This window comes from Ambystoma mexicanum, chromosome 1p (genome assembly GCF_040938575.1).
Source record: "Ambystoma mexicanum isolate Mex_15411 chromosome 1p, UKY_AmexF1_1, whole genome shotgun sequence".
Lineage (NCBI taxonomy): Eukaryota > Metazoa > Chordata > Amphibia > Caudata > Ambystomatidae > Ambystoma > Ambystoma mexicanum.
The window spans coordinates 1195556818-1195581037 of NC_090921.1; the positions used below are offsets into that span (position 1 = coordinate 1195556818).

Here is a 24220-nt window from a genome sequence, read left to right on the forward strand (position 1 = left end):
GGTCAAAGGATTGCCTTGCTCTTTGTACTTCTCTAGTAAAGTCAGGGAAGAAGGCTATCTTGGAGCCGTTATATGTCATGGTCCCTTTCGTCCTTGCCATGTGGAGTATCGCATCTCGATCCCTGTAATTTCGGATCTTGGCTATCACTGTTCGTGGTGGTGTTCTGGGGATTGGCCTGCCAGTTGGTATCCGGTGCGCCCGCTCATTTGAAAAGAAGTTTGAGAGGGATTTGGGAGCGTATAGGTCAGCGAGCCATTGTTCGAGGAACAGCTCTATGCTAGGTCCCTCTGTTTTTTCGGGCAGGCGAAGGATTCGAATATTATTCCTTCTCGATCGGCCTTCTCCTTCTTCCACCCTCTCCTCCAGTGCTTTGATGCGATCTAGTGCGGTATTCATTTGTTGACCCATGCTTCTTATACTGTCTTCCGTCACTGATATGCGCGTTTCTGCCTCCCCTGTTCGAGATGATAATTTCTGGAGATCATGACGCAGCAAGGAGACCTCTGTACAGATGCTGTCCATTTTGACTTCCATGGCGGTTTGAGAATTGGAGATGGCGTTCATCACGTCTCTAAGGGATATGTCGTCCTCGGGCTCTGGTGATTCGTCCGTTTTATTCTGATCCGTAGGCGGTGTCGGGGTAGACGTTGTGTAATGCTCCATTGTGTTCTGGGTTCCAGTTTTCTTGATCCTTTCTTTGCCCATTTCTGATGTGATATATTTGGCTCTTGTGAGGTTCTGGTATGTAGCTTGTTACGAGGCAGCTCGGGTCATCAGATTGGTTGCCCTGCTATATTGGTGGGGCAGCTCAGTGAAGCAGATGTGTCGCTCTTCAGTGGCGCAGCGTTGCAGTCTCGTTCTAGTACAGTTTCAGTGTGAGCCACTGCCAGTGCAGTATATTTCCTTGTATCAATCCCTCTCCACTTGGTCTCGTCTCGGGGAGTCCTGTATCTTTGCGTGCCCTGGTGCCCAGAGATTGCAGTGTAGTGGTTGGGTTGGCCCACTGTATGTGGGGCCTGCTACTAGGCGCCTCCACCTTTCGTTCCAGTCTTTCTGGGGGTGCCCTCTCTGTTCACGAGGGAATATATTGTCTTGCAAGGGGACACTTTCGCCTCTAATACTTTGCTCTCTACAAGCTGGATTGTGGTCTTGGGCTCTTGCCTGTGTTGTGGAGAATATTGCTCTACTCACTGTGTCCTTGCACCTCTCCCCCTTGATTATTGGGCGAACCGGGTGGTTCTCGCCTGTTCACTCCGGTCGTGCGTGGGGTCACAGCGCGTGGTTTTCCCCCGGCTATTCTTGGCAGTAGGTCGGGCTTTGGAAGTCAGGGGGGCGGACAATCAGTCCGGGGTGCCGTCTGCTATGCTTCGGTGGTTCAGGAGATCGCCTCCCCTCCTCCCCCTTCTCCTTACCGGTCCTTCCCTGCGCTGCTCTCCAGGTTCCCTTCGTCACCACAGCGGTCACTGCTGCTGGTGGCAGGCACTCTACGGGGGACCGGAGCGCCCGAGCGGTCCTCGGCCTGCCGTGTGTTGGGCGTGTGTGCTCGCCGGCTGGAGGTAGGTCTCCTAAGGTACGCTGGTGCTGTAGGCCTCGGGGAAGCCGGGATGTCATCCCGCAGGATGGCTAGCCCAACGAGGGCTGCGGGGGGAGGGGAGGTGCTTGTTCTTTTCGGTCTGCAACGAGTGTCAGAGTCGGAGCGGCTGACTTTTCCAGGCAGAGGTTGGCGCCACTTCCGTCGTATCTGGGGGCTGGGTCTCTCCCAGTTTCATATGACTTATCTTCGGCTTCCGTGAGAGGCAGCGCCTGTAGTTCTAGATTGTATCGCCGTCGGCCATTTTGGTTTCGTTTGGCGCCGACTGCTTCCCTCTCCAGATGTAGATATCTTGGGATTGACGCTTCGGAATTAGCTCCAGTTGCAGGTGGTGTTCCTACTGGGTTTCCGCCACCTTTGAGGAACCTTTTTAGGGATATATTTGCTCAAATTCCCAGGATATTTCAGAATGTGGCTGGCGGCTTCGGGAGCTCTACGGGCTCATGTCTTCATCGGTCGCCAGCTGGCCACGCCCCCCCATTAGCACAGTTCTTGACAACTACATTTTATTTATGTAATCACTGATGGCATCAAGGCGCTGTTACTGAGCAGTTTTCAGGCATCACTTAAACATTAGTTCCGGTGCGATGGGAGGTCCCCCATTCAGTTTACCCAAAGAGATTGTTTTTTAGGGCTTTCCAGAAAGCCCATTAGAATTGTTCAGCTCACAAGGCAGGCAGTAACAAGTTCCAGTGTTTGGCTGCCATAGCTGGGAAGCTCGAGCCACCAACTTTGGCTCTCTTAAATTTCGGTTGGACAAGTCGGTGGGCGTAGGCCGATCTGGTAGGTCTGGTAGATTGGACTTTTGTGATTTTCTGTGTGCGGTACAGGGGGCAGAGTTGGAAAGGCATCTATGCATGATTGACAAAGCTGTGAACAAGATCCTTTCTCAAATCGGCAACCAATGCACATTCTTTGTTGCTGTGGTAATGTGTTCACGATCAGGGATGTTGACTGCTGCTCGGAACACGTTTTTCTGGATAACCTGCATCTTGTGGATGTTGTGCGCTGAAGTGCCTGCAAAGAGTGCATTTCGGCAAACACCTGAGCAATACTGATCAGCTGACCAAATACAATATTCAACCTGGCATGGTAGCCTGGACGGGGGAATGGAAGAAATATATGGCATAGTGACATTATTGCTCATTGTAAAGTCTCCTCACCATTCTCATGTTTACAAAGCATATTTCCCACTCCTAAAAAAATGAATTGAAAGGAAGGGGGCCTGCTTAATTTGACATCCACCTGAGAATACATTTGGTTACTGATCACAATTCCACTTGCCCAAGAAACTTAAGTGGCTGGGCCCTTTCTCACATACCCAAGTTTCATGTCATTTTGCACGCTCACTATTCCTACTGAAACATGTTGTGGCAAATTCTACTGTCGGGGTAATTTCCCGGGGGCCGGCAGGGCCATCCGCGGACCTCCAGGGTCGGGGAGGCCCCAACTCCTCCCGCGTCCCAAAGGAGTATGAGGCACACACAAGAGCAAAGAGTTACTGCTGTTTAATGCACAAAACAGACAGGGACAGTTTCTCGGAGCGTAGGTACCCAAGGAATTTCTCAGCGATGATGGGCTCGCAGGCCCTTTTTCTAACTGGATGACTATGTGCATCACCTCAGAAATTTTGCCCCTAAACCTAACGCTACCCCGGGACGGCTCCCCGAGTGGTAGGGTCAGTATGGATCAGTATAGGAGAAAATATTAGTGGTGGAGAAGAGGTCAGTTGGTACGCTTGCGTCGTCCCTAAAAATGGCTACATAGAAGGTGTTACATGAAGAAAGTTAGTGATTGGTTGAATTATAGAGTCGTCAGTTATTAGCCACCTCGGGTTCTGATTGGTTCATCTGCGAGCACCCAAGCCTGGGACCATCGTCCTTCCCAGCTCACGATGTACCTGGTGTTGGCAACAATGTATGACTATGTATCAGTGGCGGACAATGGACAGGTCTTACTACTGGCTCCTTTCCCATTGCCGCCAGTGTCCAATTTGTAACTTCGTTGTTGCAGTCCAGGTCCCAGACGTGATACCCCAGAGCTTCTCTGATCCTTGGAACTTGGCATTGTATCAGGTCGGCCTGGTCACGTGTTAAGAGACCATGGCTGAAGTAGAATTTCAGGGATTTGATTTGTATTCCTGCTCCGTGGCGTGTTTAGCAGTAGCAGGTGTAACCTTGGCACTGAGAGCGTGGCGTGTAGATTTCAACTTCGTGGCCTTGGCTGTGGGGCTCCCGTCAGGGTTTGTTCTGCATGATCAGCACCTTGCAGCTCTGTCTGAGCTGCTCCGGGCCTGGGGACTGTGATTTGCGGCCTAGCTTGGCCTAGTCTATGGGTGGCGGCATACAGTTCATAACACGGGGGTTGCGAGGTGCGACTTGGGTCCTTATACATTGGTCCTTCTACAGGGTGACATCTTCAGGTTTTTTAGTAGCAAAAAAGCATCTACAAGCATATGCACAAGCTCTTCTGGCGTCTTGCGTTTCCGTGGTGCAGTAGTTAGCCTATGTGAAAAATAACAACGATGCATGTGTGTGAGTGTGAGCGGTCCTCTATGTCATAGGACTGAGTATGTTCTTTCTGTGGGTTGGTGTGTGTCTGATCCAGGTGCTTTGTGACACTTGTGTTCTTGTCCGTTGTGGCTCTGTCGTCATGTCATCTCCAACGATGGCGATATTGGTGGGTGACGGTGGTCGGTCATAATTTTGAAAAAAAAATGTCGAAAGACAAAAATGTCAAAAAAATAATATCGAAAAAAAAAGTCGAATTCTTTTTTTAAAAATTATATATTTATTTTGGGCTCTGGGAATAAAAAAAAATGGGTAAAACAAAACAAAAAATTAAAAAAGGGGGCTTGGGGGGGAATCCCCCCATTTCAAATAAAAAACGTAATAAAAAAAAAATCCACCTTTTTTTTCAATATTATTTTTTCGAAAAAATGACTTTCGACATTTTTGTATTAAAAAAAATGACTATAAACCGTGGGTGACATCTAGTCGAGTTGGTCCATATGGTCGGTCTCAGCTCCACCTGAGATCCCACCACATGCTTTGGATGGCGCGCAGCCTGCCTGAGGGTGTGGGGCGTGGCCATGGTGGATCTTGACGTTCGGGGTGCAGTCAGAGGGCTGAAATCATCCTGCGGTCGGTGCTTAGGTCGTGATGTCATAGGCCATGGTCTGGACGGGAATCGGGGAAAGGGATCGTCCCATTTTCCCTCTTCACTTCCATTCATTCTCTACATCTTAATACGGCAGACTTTCTCGTGTTTGTAAACCATATTTGTGCTCATATGAACTATACATTAGAAAAAAAGGGGGACTAATTAATTTGGCATCCACCTGAGAATTCATCGGGTTAGTGATCACAATTCCACTCCCCCAAGAAATTATTGTGTGGCGGAACACTCTTGCACCAGCCCAAGTATCATGTCATGCCCAGAATACAGACAGATCACAAAATCATTGAGCAAAAAAATATTTGATAAAATGTAGTCGGTTTTATACATTCGGACGATATCACCACACATCAATCATGTTTGTCTAGTTACAAAAATGCATTAGACAAAAAACATACTCATACATGTAAACATAATTGATTGTGGACATTTTGCTAGTGTACTTCTTTGACCAGAAAATTAAATTGTGCTCATCTATTTGTCTTACAGCAATTAATACATGTGTTTCCATTTCAGAGATGTTGCCTCCCATAAAAAAAACTCATACATGCAAACATAATTGATTGTTGACATTTGCTAGTCTACTTCCTTTGCCATCAACAAACATTATGCGTACAACTTCCAGAAAAAAAATACATGTAAAGAGAAATGTTGACATTTTGCTAGTCCAAGGCTCGCAAAATATACTAGCCCGCTATCATTATCTAGTAGCTTTTATGAAGGGCGAGGTGCATTTGCATGATACTCAACCTTGCTGGTGAGTAGGGGGATGTTAGAAACGTATTTTCCATTTACTGCAAACACACTTTGTAGTAAATGGAAAATGCAAGTTTCACTGTGCATGCTTGGCAGAATTGCACCCAATATGAAGTGTGCTTATGGTGACATGCACCATTTTACAAAAAGCACTGGTAAATATTTTGTCAACCTGGAGTGAGTGCATTTCTCTTAGGTCTAGTATGTAAACTTAGGAGGTCGCCCTGCAGATCTAGTGAGATTTTTAAGAATTTGAAAGGCCTGTAGTCTACGTCTTTTGCCAGCAAACTACATTTTGCTCATCTATATCTCGATTTGCAGTAATTACTAGATGAATTTTCATTCCAGAGAAGTTGTCTCCCACCAATCATTCAAGACAACTTACAGAAAAACATCAAATTTGTCGTCAGGGTTCGAGCCATGGGTAACACTCCTGAATGTAAAGATTAATTTAGCCTGTGCTTGTCTTAGTTTGAGCTCAGGATCACCTCCTCTCTTAGATACTGTGACAGTGATTATCGTGCGTGACTATGAAAGGTGAAGTGCAAAGAGAGATGGATACAATGATACTTGATGATCTGATAATGTGATCACTGAAAAGAAAAGTATCAATAAGAAGTTCAAGGAAATCCATGAAAAATGTTATGCATGAGATATATTGTATTATGTAATGAATTATTAGTTGTATAGTGCACATTTGCCATTTGTATGGCCTTGTATTGCTGTTGGCAGGCACCAGGGTGCATAACTGCATGACTGTGGGGTAACAGGAGAAAGTCATCTAAGTGCATTTGCAGAAGGCTCTGTGGACTGAGCATGCCTAGTTTTGGCACACACACAAATTCCAGATGTCATGCATAACGTCCAAAGATGCACTCAGAAAATGGCACTGACTCCTTGCTGCTTAATGAATCAGGGACTGATTCATGTAAATGTGCATAGAAATCTTGCAAGGGCTACATGCAGAGAAGGTTACTGTATGAGCCTACGCACAGATACAAAAATGCGCAGCCCATGTATTCATGGATAAAATGCAAGGTAACCCTATTAGCAAGTCACGCCTGGTATGGCCCACACACCCACATGCAAATCATAAACAGCCAGAACAGCTACCCTTGCCTGCTCCCCCATGCGCAAATACATGCACCCTTCAAAAAGTGTGTGGGGTCCCCAACAAGCAGGCCTGCATCTCAGGGACCCTTTGCAGGGTCCCTGTAACTGTTGCTGGCACCCCAACAACATGCTTATGGAAAATTGTAACTTGGTCTAAATGTCGGAATAGAAACAATATTATGCCTCCTATTGTAACAATTGTATGTGTATTGGCCTACGCCAAGTTGTCTAAACATCATGTGCGAACAAACTCCACGGCAAGGTCTTGACCTTAGAGAAAGTAATGTAAGTCGCTATCTTGGATTGAGCCGCCATTTTAGGTTCTCTTGTTATGTAGAAGTCACCCTGAACATCAAAATGGAGGCCAAATGACATTCTGAGTAAGATTCTGGCCGTTGTGACCTCCGTACAACTGAATAATTATTATGCCTGCAGGCCACTTGTCGGGGTCGCGAATAGAGACCTTGTCCTACCGTTGACCTTTATGTAAATGTACAACTATATCAGTGAAACTAATCGAAATGCATATATTAAAGGATTGACCTGGCAAGGAACCCTAAGACCTATTTCGCAGAATGGTTAACCTGCAAGAGGGTTGGCCCAAGGCTGGACAAACTGTATAAAAGGCCCGGGTATTCCAATATGCGGTCTCTCACTAACACATCAAACCCTCGTTGAAGTTCGTTATGTTATTCTGAGAATAGCTATCTGTTTGTCAATTGACTTGGTAACTGTTGTAGCTTTTAAATAAAGCACTTGTATGTTTCTTTGTAACCTGTGTTGGTGTGTTTCTTTTTGGGCTTCCCGGCCTCATATTATTTTTCTGTTTCCACAGTTGGCGCCCGAGTAGGGACCCTCAAGATTGATGCTGGATCATTGAAGGATTGACGCAGACTATCGAACGGTGTGATACTGCGGGCCCGACCAAACAAGACGCGATACCTCGGCAGCGCTGCACGATCCGATCCTTGGACGATAGTCGTGTGGTCTGACACGGCATCTTGACGAGGGTCCATTTTTGAGGCGGGCAGATTTGTCGAAACCACCAAACACAAGGTAAAATTCGTTAGGTAAGTTCTTTGGTAAACCGTGCGGTCCTCCTTAGGTTTGGTCAGGTGTAGTCGTGACCCGACTCTTAATTTAACCCTGACAATTTGAATTTGGCGTATTGTATCTGCAGACACAATTATTGACCAGGTAACACCAATTTTTTGTGAAATGCCTGGGAAATTGTCTAGCTGCTTTAGGGCTCTGTTCCCCAGCGATCGACAATCTTTGGAATTTAGCCACCCGGCACCACAGGAGGGGTCGCCGGCGTGTACTATGTACTGTAAGTATGGCATTGGAAGTATAGTATTTAATGATATTTGGCACAGACAAACCAGACATGCCTCCGAATTTCAGTGGCCAATCAATGGTAGTTTCGAGATACCTAGAATCGGTCTTGCTAAAAAAGAAGGCCAGACCTGCAGCATTTGATGTTTTGCAGAATTGGAAAAAAGAAGCGTTACAGCAGCTTAAAAGTAGGGATAAACATGCACACCGTCATAAAACGAATGCCGAAAAGGCATTGTTATATGATAAGCAAAAACATTCAGAGTCAGTCAAAAATATGGATAGGGCTTTCTCACTCGGTATCCAGAAAATCTATCCCTCTAAAGATTTTCATGTTTCCGAAGAATTTATTGATAAATTGTTAAACGAACGCAGGCCTGGTGCCTCTGCGCCACCTCCGTATGATCCTCTCCCTGGTGCTCTGCCCATTCCTGCTGTTATTCCAGCTGTTATTCCTGTTCCCCCTGTACAACCTATTGTTCCTATTCCTTTAGTTGTTGTTCCTCCACCTATCCTACCACCCCTTCCTCTTGCGCCGATAGTTGCACCTCCATTGAATTTGCCCGCACCTCTGCTCCCGGGTGGTTCTGTACTGACTGAAGTTGATCAGGGTGCGGGGTCAAAGATTGTTACTCGAAATACTGTCTCTGCAGAAAAGAAACTGGAATTATTTGCATGGGCTAAGCATTGTATGGAGAGAGGTGATCAAGCTGACGTTTTCTCCACATTATCAAATATTGTCAATTTTCCCGAGAAAAATGTTTTTATTGAAGGTTTGGGGACTCATTTATGTGTAATGTGGGGTAGATTACATAATACGGATCTCCCACAAGGGTTGAGGGATCTAAATACTTTAGCGCTTTCGAGGGACACAGAGGAGAAAGTACACGGTCATGTTGAGAGGTTGTTTGAGTATAGGAGGGACTTAGAAAGATTACGGGATGAGGATGGTGAAGACGACAGTATGTATGTACAGAAACGGTTCCTTAAATTGTGGTAAATCGGCATCTGAGGAAGTACGAATTTGTACCAAAGATGCGATTCGATGGATCTCAGATTCATTGATACCGCCGGATGAAGTATATGACACGTATAGTCAGTATACAGTAGAAATGCAGAGGAAGGTGATTCAGGTAATGGTACAGTACCTGCAGGATGAATGTGTAAGGAAGAAGGTTAGTTGTCCTATAGAGTTATTGGGTACTTGTAAAAGGGCTTTTTCGCCCGACACTTCTTCGGCTGCCTTAGCGCTCGACCTGGCTCTGTTGCTTAGTAAGCAATCAGAATTACCTATATCTCAGTTGCCAATGAGAGAGGTTCCTCCGACATTTGTCCCAAAGGTTGAGATTCCCGTTAACGTTGGGACAGGTGCATCCGCTGTGGACATCCCTGCACATTATGTATCGCAATTTGTTCACGTCCCGTTTTCGCGGCAGGAAGTGAACACTATTAGACAATCAATTCCCGATATTAGGAAAAACCCGACAGGATTCTACAAAGAGATAGAGTCCGTTTTACAGTCCTCTGTGTTCACCTTAAGTGATATTGACTTGCTATTCCCTGTACTCCTGCCCGTAGATTTATGGAAGCAGGTTCGAACGATAGATGATGTGCCTGGGTTGGGAGATACGTGGGCTAACATAACTAGGCTTGATGGGGAAAGACCAGCTGATGAGAAACCACCTCAGGTAATACTCACTTTGCCTGATAGAATTGTCGCAAAATTGAAAACCATAATTCCTGAGAAAAGAATTATTTGGGACAAGCTTACGGCCTGTGTTCAAGGAAAAACTGAAGGTGCCACCGAATTCTTTAATAGATTCGAACAGGTATTCTCTGACTTCAGTGGACAGGACTTGGGCACAGAGTCTGGGAAAAGGTTGTTTGTGGACAAATTTGTACGTGGATTGCTGCCTGACATCCAGTCACAGATTATGTCCTCTGAGAGCGCTTGGCAGGTGAAATCCCAATCTGAAGTTTTGCACATGGCTCAGTATTATGAGAACCGTGTTAATAATGAAAAATAGAGAATAGAAAAGAGGAAAGGAGATTTGAAGACTAAAGTATTGTTACAACAAATTGTTAGAAATCCCAGAGGAGGTAATTCACAGACCAGAGGTCAGTATGTTCCAAAAGGGAACGTCCCCCTGAGTCCTGTGAATATTAATCAATGTGCCTATTGCCGCCAGGAAGGTCATTGGCGTGCACAGTGCCCCGTCCTTCGACAGAGGTCAAACAACACATTTGGGAGTATGGGTAGACGACCTAGAGGTCGCCCCGGAGTGGGGGGCCCTGATAGAGGTCAGTTCTCGCAAGATCCTTAACAACCTTTTTCACAGGAAAATCAGACTTCGAGTGTGGATACGAGAAACATATTTGATCACCCTTCTGCTGCCTACCTTTCTGAAGAGCTTCCTTCCGATGACATTTTATTTCGTTAGGATTGCCCGAAGCAGGGTTTGGAATCTTCACCTATTCCCGTTTATCAGAAAGGTCCCTACGTTGAATTGTTAGTGGGGAATAGGAACCATCAGTTCTTGATAGACACTGGAGCACAGAAGTGCTCCATTGATCATTCCCGGGTTCCAAACATTCCACTGTCAGGGCAAACTAATGTTTCTGTAGGGTTTTCTGGCATACCAGTTGCTTGTCCGGTTTCTTCGCCGGTGCCTGTTTCTTTGGGTCCCTTCACGGACCACTGTCCATTCCTCTTGACTTCAAACTGTGGAGAGAATTTGCTGGGGTTAAATCTGTTGAAGAAACTAAATGCAGTAATTCATTGTTCCTCTGACAGAGTGCGACTGACGGTTTCACCACAGCAACTTCCCAGTTCTCCGTTTTTGACTCGACCATTGCCCCCTGAGTTGACGACAATGATGTCGGGGTACTACAGGTTGAACCCGTTAAAATAGTTTTGAAACATGGAGTTAAACTACGACGCATTCCGCAATATAAAATATCAGTTGGGGGCGAGCGTGCTTTGAAGTGCATTGTCTCCGATTTTGTGCATCGAGGAGTGATTGAAGAGATTGCAGGTAGTTTATGTAACAGCCCGATTTTACCCGTGTACAAGAAAGGCGACAATGCAATCCCATCCCGTTTCATAATTGATCTTCGTGCTATTAATAAAGTTGTCGCCCCACAATTTCCAATTGTGCCTGATGTGACAACGATACTAACGATGATCCCTGCTACAGTTACGCACTTTAGTGTTGTGGATCTGAAGAATGCTTTCTTCAGTATTCCTATACACAAGGATAGTAGGTATTTGTTCGCGTTCACCTTGGGGGGACGTTTGTTCACATTTACTCGTGCACCTCAAGGTTATACTGAAAGTCCGAGCATTTATAGTAGGGCTTTGAAAGAGCAGCTTGACACCCTTGAATTGCCATCTACTTGTACACTGCTTCATTATGTGGATGACTTGCTTTTAGCTGCAGATTCTGAAAGTGCTTGTAAAGAAGGCACAGTATTGTTGCTTATTCATTTGGCTGAACATGGTCACAAAGCTTTGCTTAAGAAATTTCAATATTGGTGTCAGGAGGTCGCCTATTTAGGCTATCTCCTGTCAAAGGAGGGGAGAAGATTGACACCTGAAAGAATAAAACACATTTCTGGCATGTCTGTTCCAAATACACAGAAGGAAGTCAGAGCCTTAATAGATATGGCTTCTTACTGTAGGCTGTGGATCCCGAACTTCTCACTAGTGATAAAACCGATGTCGGCCTTGACGAAGAAGGGCATTTCTTCGCCGCTGCCATGGAAGTCGGAACATCAACGATCATTTGAGCTTGTCAAAACCGCGTTATGCTCTGCACCGGTTCTGGGTACTCCAAATTACAACAAGGCCTTTGTATTGTTTGTGCATGAATGTGATGGATGTGCTTTGGCTGAGTTAACACAGGAACACGGAGGGAAGAATAGACCGTGCGGCTACTACTCTTCCGCCCTTGATCCTGTCGCATGCGCTTTGCCAAGATGTTTGCGAGCTGTCGCTGCTGCTGCCGCGTCTGTAAAACAGAGTGAGGGAATGGTCATAGGCCATGATATAATCCTGATGGTACCTCACTCTGTAGATGTCCTATTGAATAAAACCCAAACACAGCACCTCACCTCTGCACGGCTGACGAGGTATGAATTAACTCTGTTTGCCCCTCACATTCAAATTAAGAGGTGTTGTGTTCTTAATCCGGCTGAACTTCTACCTTTCATGCAAAATACTGTTTGCTGTGGCGAAGAATCACATGACTGCCTGTATACTACTGAACAGGAAATGAAGGGCAGGATAGACCTTATAGATACTCCTTTGGGCAATGCGGAAGGGGAGCTGTTTTGTGATGGCTCCTGCTTCAAACTTCCGGATGGTACATCTACAACTGCTTATGCAGTCACTACATTGAGTACGGTTGTTGAAACTAAGAGAATTCTGCATAACTCTGCGCAGGCCGCAGAGATTATAGCGTTGACCCGAGCTTGTGAACTCTCTGAAGGGCATACAGTAAACATATATACTGATAGCCAGTATGCCTTTGGGGTGGCTCACAACTTTGGGAGGCTCTGGTCGGAAAGAGGGTTCCTAACCTCACATGGGACCAAGATTCAGCATGGCCCCCTGATAGTGCAATTGCTCTCGGCACTCGCGCTCCCTAGTCAGTTAGCGATCATGAAATGTGCAGCGCATCGTAAGGTCATAGATGATGTGGGAAAAGGGAACGCTTTTGCTGACCAGATAGCCAGGCAAACGGCCAAAGACCTTAGCGCAGACATGTATGCTCTAAGAGAAACAAAAAATGCCTATGTAATGGATGAGGGTATTGGGTCTGTGCGAGATATCCAAGCTGATGCCACGATAGAAGAATCTAAAAGGTGGGCCGAAGGGATGGGGAAACTAGATGACGATGGGTGTTGGGTGGATACATCTGAAGGGAAATGGTTGTTCCCTGATTCATATGTGCTGGCGATGGTGACGATGGCACACGGTCCTACGCATGTGTGTGCTCAGCAGATCACGAAAATGTTAGAACAAGTCTGGGTAAATGATAAAATTTGGAAGATCGCGTAGCGCCATGTTCAAAATTGCCTGATATGCTTACAGCACAATGTTGGGAAGGGGACAGTAACTCCAAGGGGTAGTTTTGGGCCTCCTTCTGTCCCCTTCGAAGTCATCCACTTTGATTTTATTAAGATGGAACGGTGTAACAATCTAAAATATGTCCTTGTGATCATTTTTGCTTTTAGTAAATGGGTTGAGGCTTTCCCCGTTAAGGATGCTACTGCCATGACCACTGCGAAGACTATGGTAAAGGAATTCTTTCCACGATTTGGGCTGCCAAGTGTAATTTGGTCGGACAACGGTCCCCATTTTGTTGCAGCAGTAATTTTGCAGATATGCACAGCGTTACACATTGAAAAGCGATTTCACTCGGCTAGACATCCTCAAAGTGCTGGGTTCGTAGAGAGACATAACGGTATCCTAAAGAATAAGCTTGCTAAAACATGCGCCGGCACCAAACTGAAATGGCCGGACGCCTTACCTATTGTATTGTTAGCCATGCGTGCCACACCTCAAACTAAGACTGGGCTCTCTCCATTTGAGGCAGTGATGGGGAGACCTGCTAATATTTGGGGTCTTCCGAAGCCTAAAGCCCTGAGGGAGGTTGAGAATGTATTGCTTGTAGACTACTGTAACCAGTTGACTAAAAATCTGTATCTCATTATTCATCAGGTTAAATCAGCTTTACCTGTACAGATTACGGGCCCAGGACACAATATTCAGCCTGGAAGTTGGGTCCTGGTGAAGGCCTACAAAAGGTCTTCCTGCCTCGCGCCTCGCTGGCGGGGACCTTACCAGGTGCTGTTGGTCACCCAGACAGCAGTGCGGGTGGCTGGGAAGAAGCATTGGATCCACGCGATGCATGTCAAGAAACTTCCTCACCCGACGCCACACGTTACAGAAGAAGCAGAACCCCTCGCTGATGCTACAATCTCAGATCCTGGAGTAGCAAATAGCGCTGTGAGTGTGTCGGAGAATCTCTCTGAGGCCGTGGAGCTTGGGGAACAGTCCATTTTGTCGCCACACTCTTTGGAAAGGTCACTTCCGGAAAACGTTGTTTCAAGTTCTGCGACTTCCGTCGCCTATGATACGTTGCTTCCCTCAGGAAGTGACGTTACCTTATTTCCGGATCCAACAGTACCGAGAATCACCAGGTACGACCTTCGACGAAGAAAATAGAACTGAGGCATGGGTTTTGCCTGTGCATCTAGAAAAGAAGAGAGTCATTGAGAGTTTTGTTCTTGCAAAAGAAAGTTTTCAAAAGAAAGGGGATTCTGCTGGTTAGGGTTGGGAAGGACTAAGAAGTTGCGCGACCGTAGTGTCGCCAGCAACGAACATTGGGGTCGTCGATTGAGAAACTACGATGCCTGCCACCTCCACCGCTGCTGCTCGCATTGGACTTGTGAATAAGGGGGTGACCAACTCGGACAATGAACAATGTGCCTGGGCCCCGAAAACGTATTGCTGTGTTGTGTTAATAGTAATTGGAATTTGTATAGTTACTGCCGAGGACTCTGGTACTTCGAAGAAATGTATCCCCTAGAGCCTCTTCTGCCAATTGAAATTGTACCTACTGCTTTGACTCCCTCTGTACACCTTCATACTTTGTCACCTAGGGACTCCCAGCATAGACGAAAGTACCATAATAACACTTTAATGATAATAATGAATTCAACGCATGCCATTTTTAATAAGAGTAATTGCTGGATTTGCACCCATTTACCGCAACATGGGAACAAGGGGCTAGGATGGTATATTCATCCTTTACCTTTAACGACTGCTTGCTATGCCTCTCTTAGAGCACTATTCTTTGGCCGTTGGAATGATAGCATCTCAGGGAACTTTGATGGAACTAATTTAAATAATTTTGAGAAACTTGAATTGACTCCCCTGGGATGCTCGCTTTTTTCAAATTGAAGTAAACCTAATGTTGCATCTATTAGGCCATCTGATAAACTGTCTCTTCCTTTCCAAACTCTAATTTCCTTTAAAATGGCTCCGATAGGCAATAAGGACACTGTGCCTCCTTCCTACTCCATTAACCATAGCCCCGATTCAGTCCCCTTCTGTGTACAAAGAAATGGCACTCGGTCAATGCGAGATTTTGAAGGTTGTGTGAACATTGTAAATTTGACCAGAGAGAACAGGCCTCTGTATGTAGGGGGGCCTGTCTATTTCGTTTGTGGTAGTACATCATTTCCCTGGTTGCCCAAGGATTGGCAGGGAACCTGTTATTTAGGAATCCTGTTACCTGGGGTATTCATAGCTAGTACATTGGAAGTTTCTAAGGCTCGCCCACGGCAGGACGAGAATGGAGATACCCCTGGGCAAATATTGGGAGATATAACAAAATCAGTTGTGCCATTTTGGGGACAGATAGCAAATTCTGAAAATATTAGGGGGCTAGCAAGAGTACTGGAGAGAACCATCAACCGGACCACGGATATACTCTACAATATGACACTGGAACAGAAAGCAATAAGATTGGTAGCGCTCCAAAACCGGATGGCATTAGATGTCATCCTGGCAGAACGTGGTGGAGTATGTAAATTAGTGGGGTCCGCTTGTTGTGTTTTCGTACCAGATTCCTCAACGACAATTTTCAAAGCAATACAGAACTTGCACGTCCTTAGTTCAGAAGTGCATGTTCCCGTGGGTGATTGGAGTATTAGTGCTTGGTTCTGGGATTCTCTACGATCTTGGGGTTGGAAGGTGCTTTCTGTCATACTGGTTATTTTGGGAATCCTACTATTCCTTTGTTGCTGTATCCAATGTCTACCCAGTATATGTGCAATGCTAGGGGGATGTTGCGCTCAGGCAGTCAGCACGATAGGGCACAAAATGTATGCCCCAGATACAGCATCTAAAGAGCTTGTGTTGCAAGAGGTTCTGGTGAACGACCTAATGGCTATAGATATTACAGATAACGATTCAGGATCTATGGACGACAATGCATGGAGTTATTTACAAAGACATTAGAAATGATATTAGCACTTGGCATAGGCCAAAAGGAGGGTTTGTCGGAATAGAAACAATATTATGCCTCCTATTGTAACAATTGTATGTGTATTGGCCTACGCCAAGTTGTCTAAACATCATTTGCGAACAAACTCCACGGCAAGGTCTTGACCTTAGAGAAAGTAATGTAAGTCGCTATCTTGGATTAAGCTGCCATTTTAGGTTCTCTTGTTATGTAGAAGTCACCCTGAACATCAAAATGGAGGCCAAATGACATTCTGAGTAAGATTCTGGCCGTTGTGACCTCCGTACAACTGAATAATTAATATGCCTGCAGGCCACTTGTCGGGGTCGCGAACAGAGACCTTGTCCTACCATTGACCTATATGTAAATGTACAACTATATCAGTGAAACTAATCGAAATGCATATATTAAAGGATTGACCTGGCAAGGAACCCTAAGACCTATTTCGCAGAATGGTTAACCCGCAAGAGGGTTGGCCCAGGGCTGGACAAACTGTATAAAAGGCCCGGGTATTCCAATATGCGGTCTCTCACTAACACATCAAACCCTCGTTGAAGTTCGTTATGTTATTCTGAGAACCGAATAGCTATCCGTTTGTCAATTGACTTGGTAACTGTTGTAGCTTTTAAATAAAGCACTTGTATGTTTCTTTGTAACCTGTGTTGGTGTGTTTCTTTTTGGACTTCCCGGCCTCATATTATTTTTCTGTTTCCACATAAACTCTGAAAATCTGCTTGCGAACCCCCGTAAACCATTCCTGTACCCGGCTACACTGCAGACGCGTACCGCTAAGTTAGATCAGAACCCCAGTTGCATACACACACCCCTGAATCTGGCATGCAAACCCACCTCCATGCTGTGATTCCTATGTGCAAGTGTACTTATGCCTGCCTTCGGGCGTAGTGATCGAGGGATTTGCGTGACCATTCCTATGCTGAGAGGCTGCGCAGGTGTTTTAGATGAATAAGTGTCATTTGGCGCTAATGTGGTCGTGCAAATGACTGCCTGCGGGCCGTCCCTCGTAATGCCCACTCTTTCGCATGTTATTCCCCATTTTCTGTGTTCCGCCCTTTCCCAGAATTTTGCGCAAGCCACTCCTGCGCTCTGCGTGTTCTCTCTCACGAGGCGCTCGATGGCTCACATAGACGTGTCGAGCCTGTGCAAACTCCACGCAAGTCCTGAAAAAGTCCTGTGCAGTTGATTCCATGAATTGACAAACATGGATTTGCATTTCGAATGGCCGCAAATCTGTGATTTTCCACGCAAATAATTCCATGAATCAGGCCCTTAGTGTGTAGAAGCAGAGATTAAAAGGCAGCAGAAACACAGTATCAGCGGTATTCATTCAGGTCATACTCGATACTTTGTGCAAGTAGGTTTATAGGTGCGTGGCTGGAGTGGGAGGTAATAGTGAGATGCCCTGAGATTTCCTGATAGTGAGGCTCTCCCCTTGTGGTGCCGCATTCATGTCCTGTAGTTTGATGCATGCAAGAGGACAGCTAGAGAATATCAAGTGACCACACTGTGGGCCTCATTACGACCCTGGCGTTAACCAATGGCGATATTAGCGCCACGGTTAACGCCGGTAATTTACCGGATCCGCCATGGTGACATGGGGAATTACCGCCCCATTCCAAGGTTGGCGGGGAGGTAATTCCCCATTTACCATTGGCCCTTCCCCATTCCCATTTTTGCCCCATAGGGCTCAATGGGAATGGGGAAGGCGGTAATTACGGTACCGCAAAATGCGGTACTGTAATCACCTTCAAGGTCCCTTTGCGGGTCCTTACCTTAACGGCTGGTACAGACCAGCCGTTAAGGTCGGGACCCGCAAAGGGACCTCGTAATCAGGCGTTAAGGGATTATCGGTACCGGTACCCTTACCGGTACCGGTAATCCCTTAACACCAGGGTCTTAATGAGGGCCTATGTATTCAGCGCCGAAATTCAAATCACTCTGAGATATTTCATACTTTCTAGTAATCTCAATTATTCATCCACGTCTTACATACCCCGGTGACTGCCGATTTTCACCTCCGTTGCAGCAATTGTTGTTACAGTGTGTTTGGAAAAATGTAGATATCTTGTTCCTGCATATCCTGCAGAGAGAAAACATGCAGATAAGACTAAGACACATCTAAATAAAGAGATTACACATGAGTAAACTCAGCAGATCCGAAAAAGTGCAGATATATATCTTGATCTCAAAAGCTGAAATAAACGCAAGGAATAAGAAACTGCTCTCTGGCTGGGATTCTATCCTGCGTGGGCTGTTTACACATTTCTCTGCCACTCATGTACGATGCTAGCAACCAAGCTTAGGCTGCGCAAAGGTATTTGACCAGAACGCCCATCTTTCATCCATCAGACCCAAGTTTGCTTCGGCTTTTAGCTTTATTGTACCCTGTTGATAGTAAACGTTTCGCCAAGATGGTGGACATAAGGAAGGAACTGGGAAGTGTGCATGGCTATGGGTCGCTCTGGCCAAAATATAATTTCTGTTTCCTTAAACGCAGATATCATTCTTGTAGAATATTCAGTTATCTTGACAAAAATGCTTATATACACATATTCATGTATTTATTTTCATGTCGGTCACTGTTGTACTTTCCAATAAAATTATTTATGTTCAATATTATAGCCTTATAGAGCAAGACCTGACACAAAGTTCGCTGATGGCCATAAATTGGAGAAGGGTCATTATCCCAAAAGATGATGATCTCTCCCAAAGTCTATGAGGCTGTTAGCACATAATGGTAGCAGCAATACATATTTTGGAGTGCTGGTGGTCAGGGGTGTTGCTAGGTCTGGAAAAGATCAGGGGCTAAGCTAACGTCGGGACTGGGATGATTCGGGTCTAGCAAGCCTTTTGGTTGTAAGCCCTGAGCTTCTATCTGGGGCTACAACCAAAAGACCCAGGGCTATAGCCCCTTCAGCCCCACCTAGCAACGTCTCTGCTGGTGGTGAAGTAACTATGTTACTTAATAATGGGTAAAGTAAACAGGCAAATGAGTTGGTAAATTAAATGTGGTTTTATTTTGTAGTATTGAAATAACATGGTTATTCTCATAAATTAAGCATTTTAATTTCAAACTTGTTTGAAATGTAACATGTTTAACAGAAGTATGTATTTGGTGCCATGTAAAAGTTAACAGTTTCTCTATAAAATAAGTGAACGTATTTTCCCACGTTTTAGCTATATCTTATGTGTTACAAGTAGTGATTGACTGCACTCTAATAATTCTGATTGCCTGGGAGGAGGTCAATAACGATTTCCATGTGCTAATAGGTTGTATCTGTTTTAATCTGTAATTGACATGACGTTTCATAGTGCATTATTGAAATTTGGCGATGTGAAACAGTTATCTACCAAAAGATCTGATATATTAACTTCTTTGCTGCTGAGTGAATTTCCACTGGAAAGTTGGATGGTTTTATTAATAAATGCAATCAGGAAATTAACAAACAGATTCTAGGAGTTCTAAAGAGAAAGCTGAGAATGTTGATGTGTAATTAGTCTGCAAACTACATTGGAGGATAGATCAGTGGCAACCCTCTCGTCTTGGAAGCAATCCCAACTTAGAGGCTGAACTCGAGCATGACGCGTGGTATAAAACCCCCATTCCACGGGCCTGATTCATGGAATTGTTTGCATTGTGTAAAGTGCATTTTCACTTGTGCAAAGTGAGTTTGCACTGCCAACAAACATCCTGATTCATGGATCAGTGCAAAGTGTATTTTTGCAGTCAGAAATACACGTTGCACTGTTCCATGAATCAGGGTGTTGGTTGGAAGCGCAAAGTCACTTTCCACCAGTGAAAAGTCACTTTGCACCTTGCAAAAAAATTCCTTGTAGCAGGCTGTAAGTTTGTACATGGTTTTGTTAGTCAAAATGTTGTGGAATTACCTCAGGGTTGAAAGCATGTTACGACTGCTTACTTAAATGATTGCACAAACTTGATCAGCTTCTTTTGGAAATACATTTGAAATGCTAATGATAAAAACTGTAGATTGAAATTGGATGCTGCAGGCTCAAACGCTGTAGAAGACTGCGCATCTTGTGTTATCTGTATGCAGGTCACAGGTGTTGTTTTATCTGGTTTTGTGGTAAACGGATTCTTAATCTTGTTTGATCCCCTGATCTGAATATTTCCGCAGGGAAATGCTTCTGTTGGCTTTTGTTGTTTCCTTCCAGAAACATCTTTATGTTACATTCCTCTGTGGGCTATGCATGTATTATTTGTATCTCATGTGCCTTTCGTACCTCTAACCGCAATGTCTGAAATACTGTTTGTTCTCCCTTTTTAGTGTCATCATTTCTACATGTTGCATTGTATTGTAAATGGAACTTGTTGATTTTTGACCTTCAGTGTGGACGCTGCCTATGTAATGTCTTTATGAGATTAATGGTTTGTACGACTTAACACATCTGCTCTTTCACCCTTCCTTTTACACCACACCGCTGTAGCTTACCTGCAGTGTAGCCATGGGAACAGTTACATTCATGATTTGTGCTGGTTTGATTTGATTTAATTTAGCATTTCCAACGTGCATATATCCTCTGGGGAACCAAGCGGCAAGCTATATCTAGGCGCAGATTTAAAAATTACAGTACAATCAGCAATATTGTTAGCTACTCAATACGTTCCTACTCAAACAAAAATGTTTTAAGCTGTTTCCTGAACACAGTCAGGGATTCTATCTTCCGTAGATAGAGCGGCAAACAGTTCAAGTGGCAACAGGGAACCTTCTGTCCCCCAATGGACAAAACTAGAGGTAGGGACCACCATTAAATTCTGATTCAAGGACCGCAAGGATCAAGTGGGGGTGAAGGTTGTAATCTTAACTGTTAGATATAGAGGTGCCAGGCCATTCACACATCTGAAAACCAATCACAAAAGCTTAAACTGAATCCGTCGATGGACCGGAAGCCAGTGAAGTTTCCTCATAAATTCTGAGACTGACTCTTTCCATGATAAAGAAAAGACTGCACAGACTGCTGAATTTTGTGCCACTGCAAGGCGCTGCAGCTGGCATTTAGGACAACCTACCAGGAAGCCACTGCAATAGTCCAGCCTGGCATTAACAAGTTAGCCCACAACAGTTGCTCGGTCCGCTTCTTAAATAAGTGGGAGATGCGGGTTCAGCATTTTCAGTTGAAAATACACTGATTTAATCATTTGATTAACATGCAGATTATACCCCAAATTTGGTAAATGCAACCTAGGTTCTTAACTGATTCTGTGTAATTTGAAGTAACTTCCAAAAAGAGAGGGACATGGAACCATTGAGAAGGCAGTTTCCAATTTCTTCTTGGAGCCAAAGACGATTATCTCTGTTTTATTGGGATTTATTTGGAGCTTGGTGTCAAACATCCACACTCAAATTTTCTCTGCACATTTCAAAATGTTCTCTGCTGCCTCCACTGGTTGTCTTAAGCTAACATAAATCTGCATATCATCCGCATACGAGTAATACTGCAGATTGAATTGCGCAAAGGTTTTTAGTAAAGGGCAGATGTAGAGATTAAATAGCACCGGCGACACGGAGAAGCCCTGGGGTACACCACCGGATATTGTCAACATTTCTGATATATAGGGACCCAGTTTTACCTGTAGCCTTCGATCTGTCTAAAATGAGTCAAACCATCTCTGTAATTCATCAGAGACATGTGCCAAGCTGCTTAGTCTGGCACTGAGGATGTTAATATCAACTGTGTCGACACCTGCCGACAGATCTAACATGACGAGCATGCTAATGTCGCCATTGTCAGCATTTTCGAGTTGATATATAGCTAGAATATTGTTACTTTCAAGATGGTTCTGGAGTTGCATAGTCACAACCTTCTCCAGGATCTTAGTTGGCCATAATAGCCCTGCAATCGGGTGATAATTTGCCAGAACAGTGTGATCTAAACTAGGCGTCTTCAGTAGTGGAGTGAGATAGGATTTCTTTAGTTCCTGTGGCACACATCCCTGGGCCAACAATGCATTTACAAAGCTCTTAATTGGTCCACACAGGGCATCTGCATGCTGTTTCACTAGATATGCTGGGATAGGGTCGTTACTAGGGTTAGTAGGTTTTAGAGCACCTATACGTTTGTCAATAATCTCCTTTCCCACTGGAGCAAAATTGAACTCCACATGGGGGGACTTTTCTCCCACCTCATGGGCAAAATCGGCTGGACAAAAGACAGAGGTGGATTGACTGTCAATATTCAATCTAATCTGCTTGATTTTGTCAAAGAAAAAACTATTGAAATCATTAGCCTTCTTCTCGCTCGAGCACAGGCATGTATTAATACAATCAGGATTCACTAAGTTTCTGATGGCTTTGAAAAGTTATTTTGGTCTATTTATTGCTAAATTAATTTGTTTCTGTAAACTTTGTGCCTTTGCCTTTGATTTTGATTAATAACACCTCTGCATCACATGCTTGCTATTTTTCTTGCCACCATGTTGTTTGTTATATTTCCTTTGAAGAGAAAGTTTCTAGGTAGGTATCAGGTGTGCTTTTGCTGAATTTTTCAAACACACTTTGAGCACTCTAACGTATATATCTAATCAGTTGGTGCATTATGCTTTCAATTACACAGTATGTTTTCAATTTATCTGATCTAATTTTATTGCTTTTCTCTTATTCAAACCAACACTACTTTTAGATATAATATAGAAGCACAATCCAGTCTAGAAAGTGAAAAATCTCTGTACCTTCTTATATAAGCATAACTATTTACCCAAGTCTTTTCTTTTGATGTAATTCTTCTATTTGTGTTTTATTTTGTTAAATTTTTTTGTGGCTAATGTTTTTTGTTGTTTTGGTGTCATTTTACATCATTGCAACATATTTTGCTTCATTCCGAATGTAGAACTTAATTTCCGTTGCCTTTATTTTTAATTTAATTTGTCCAACATGATTCCTTCCACATGGACATCTAACGTGATACATCACCTCTCCTTAATGACAGTTTGTATGAACTACTTGCCAACATTGGCGATGTTCCCCATATGCTTGTTATTTTGTTTGAGTGGTTTGAGGACAAACCAAACAGCTTCCAAAGGAGATGTGCTGTGGTACATTTCGGTTGTTTCAATACTGTAAATGTAACCGTGCTGGAGCAACCTATGTAAGCAAACATACCTCAAACAAGGTATTTTGCCCATTTTGCTGTGCTGTTTGGAATCTTTTAAAGGGGGTACAATGTGAGATTTTAGAAAAGGTGTCTAATTTAAATATTAGTGCCATGCATCCCTCAGATAATTGTAGCTCAACAATAAACCTGGTAGCAATCCTATATCTAACCACAAGAAACTTTGACTATTCCTAGCAATAGGTGGTAAGAACATTTACTGTGGGCACTAGAATGAGGCAATATGTTAATGTTAATGTTAAACATTTTTACACCGCACAGACACGCCACCTGCGTGGTCTCTAAGCACTCAGGTGGATCTGTAATTCAAGGGGGGGGGTGGGTGGTTACTAGGATTCAGCAGGAAAAGAGCAAGAGAGCTGTGATGTGCTGTTGGCAGCTTCAGTTCCAAGACACTGTTCACTGAGCATCAATGGGATTTTTGGGAGTTGGCCGCCATGTGCTGTTGTGCGAGATTATGTGTGGATAGTTTTGTTGTTGCAGTGTTGTGAAGTATGTGCTGATTGTGGTGCTTTAGAGGTATGGTTGTGTTGAGTTCAGATTTTGAGAGAAGAGTAAGGTTATATAGTAAGGGTTGTTGGTGGAAGACCTGAGAGTTCATCTAAGTGTGGCACATCTCCCACCACCCCTGAAAATTCACCTAAGTGCATCAAATTTCCTTCCCCTGGTAAATCCATCTAGATACATCACATTTCCTACCCCTGAATTCCATCAAAAATATGTCATATTTGGGGAGAGGCGGTTAAGGTTGGGGCTTGGAAGGGACGCAGAAAAAGTGAAAAAGGGTAGTGAAATACAAAATAAATATCGATTACAGTCCCGGTGGGCAAGGGCAGGATGAAAAGCTTGCTTACCACAATGATGCAAACGCCTCCACAAGTTTGCATCGAAAGTGCTTGTGGGGAAAAGGCAAGCAGCTAGGAGAGAGACTCTCTGAGGCCTCAGGAAAGGCCTTCACAACACCTGCACAATGCAGCAACCAGTCCGGTGAGGTGGGGGAGAAGAACGTAATGAAGGGGCTTGGAAGGGATGCAGAAAAAGTGAAAAAGGGAAGTGAAAATA

General features: G+C 44.4%; 1 protein-coding gene across 3 annotated transcripts in view; it reads right to left on the reverse strand.

Annotated features, from left to right (window-relative positions):
• LOC138451524 (uncharacterized) overlaps window positions 1–24220 on the reverse strand; it is an 852161-nt gene that overhangs the window by 107774 nt on the left and 720167 nt on the right. For all 3 annotated transcript variants that reach the window (XM_069604916.1, XM_069604915.1, XM_069604917.1), the window contains one exon: window positions 18021–18107. In XM_069604916.1, the coding sequence (XP_069461017.1) occupies window positions 18021–18107 (87 nt within the window). The remainder of the gene's footprint in view (window positions 1–18020; window positions 18108–24220) is intronic.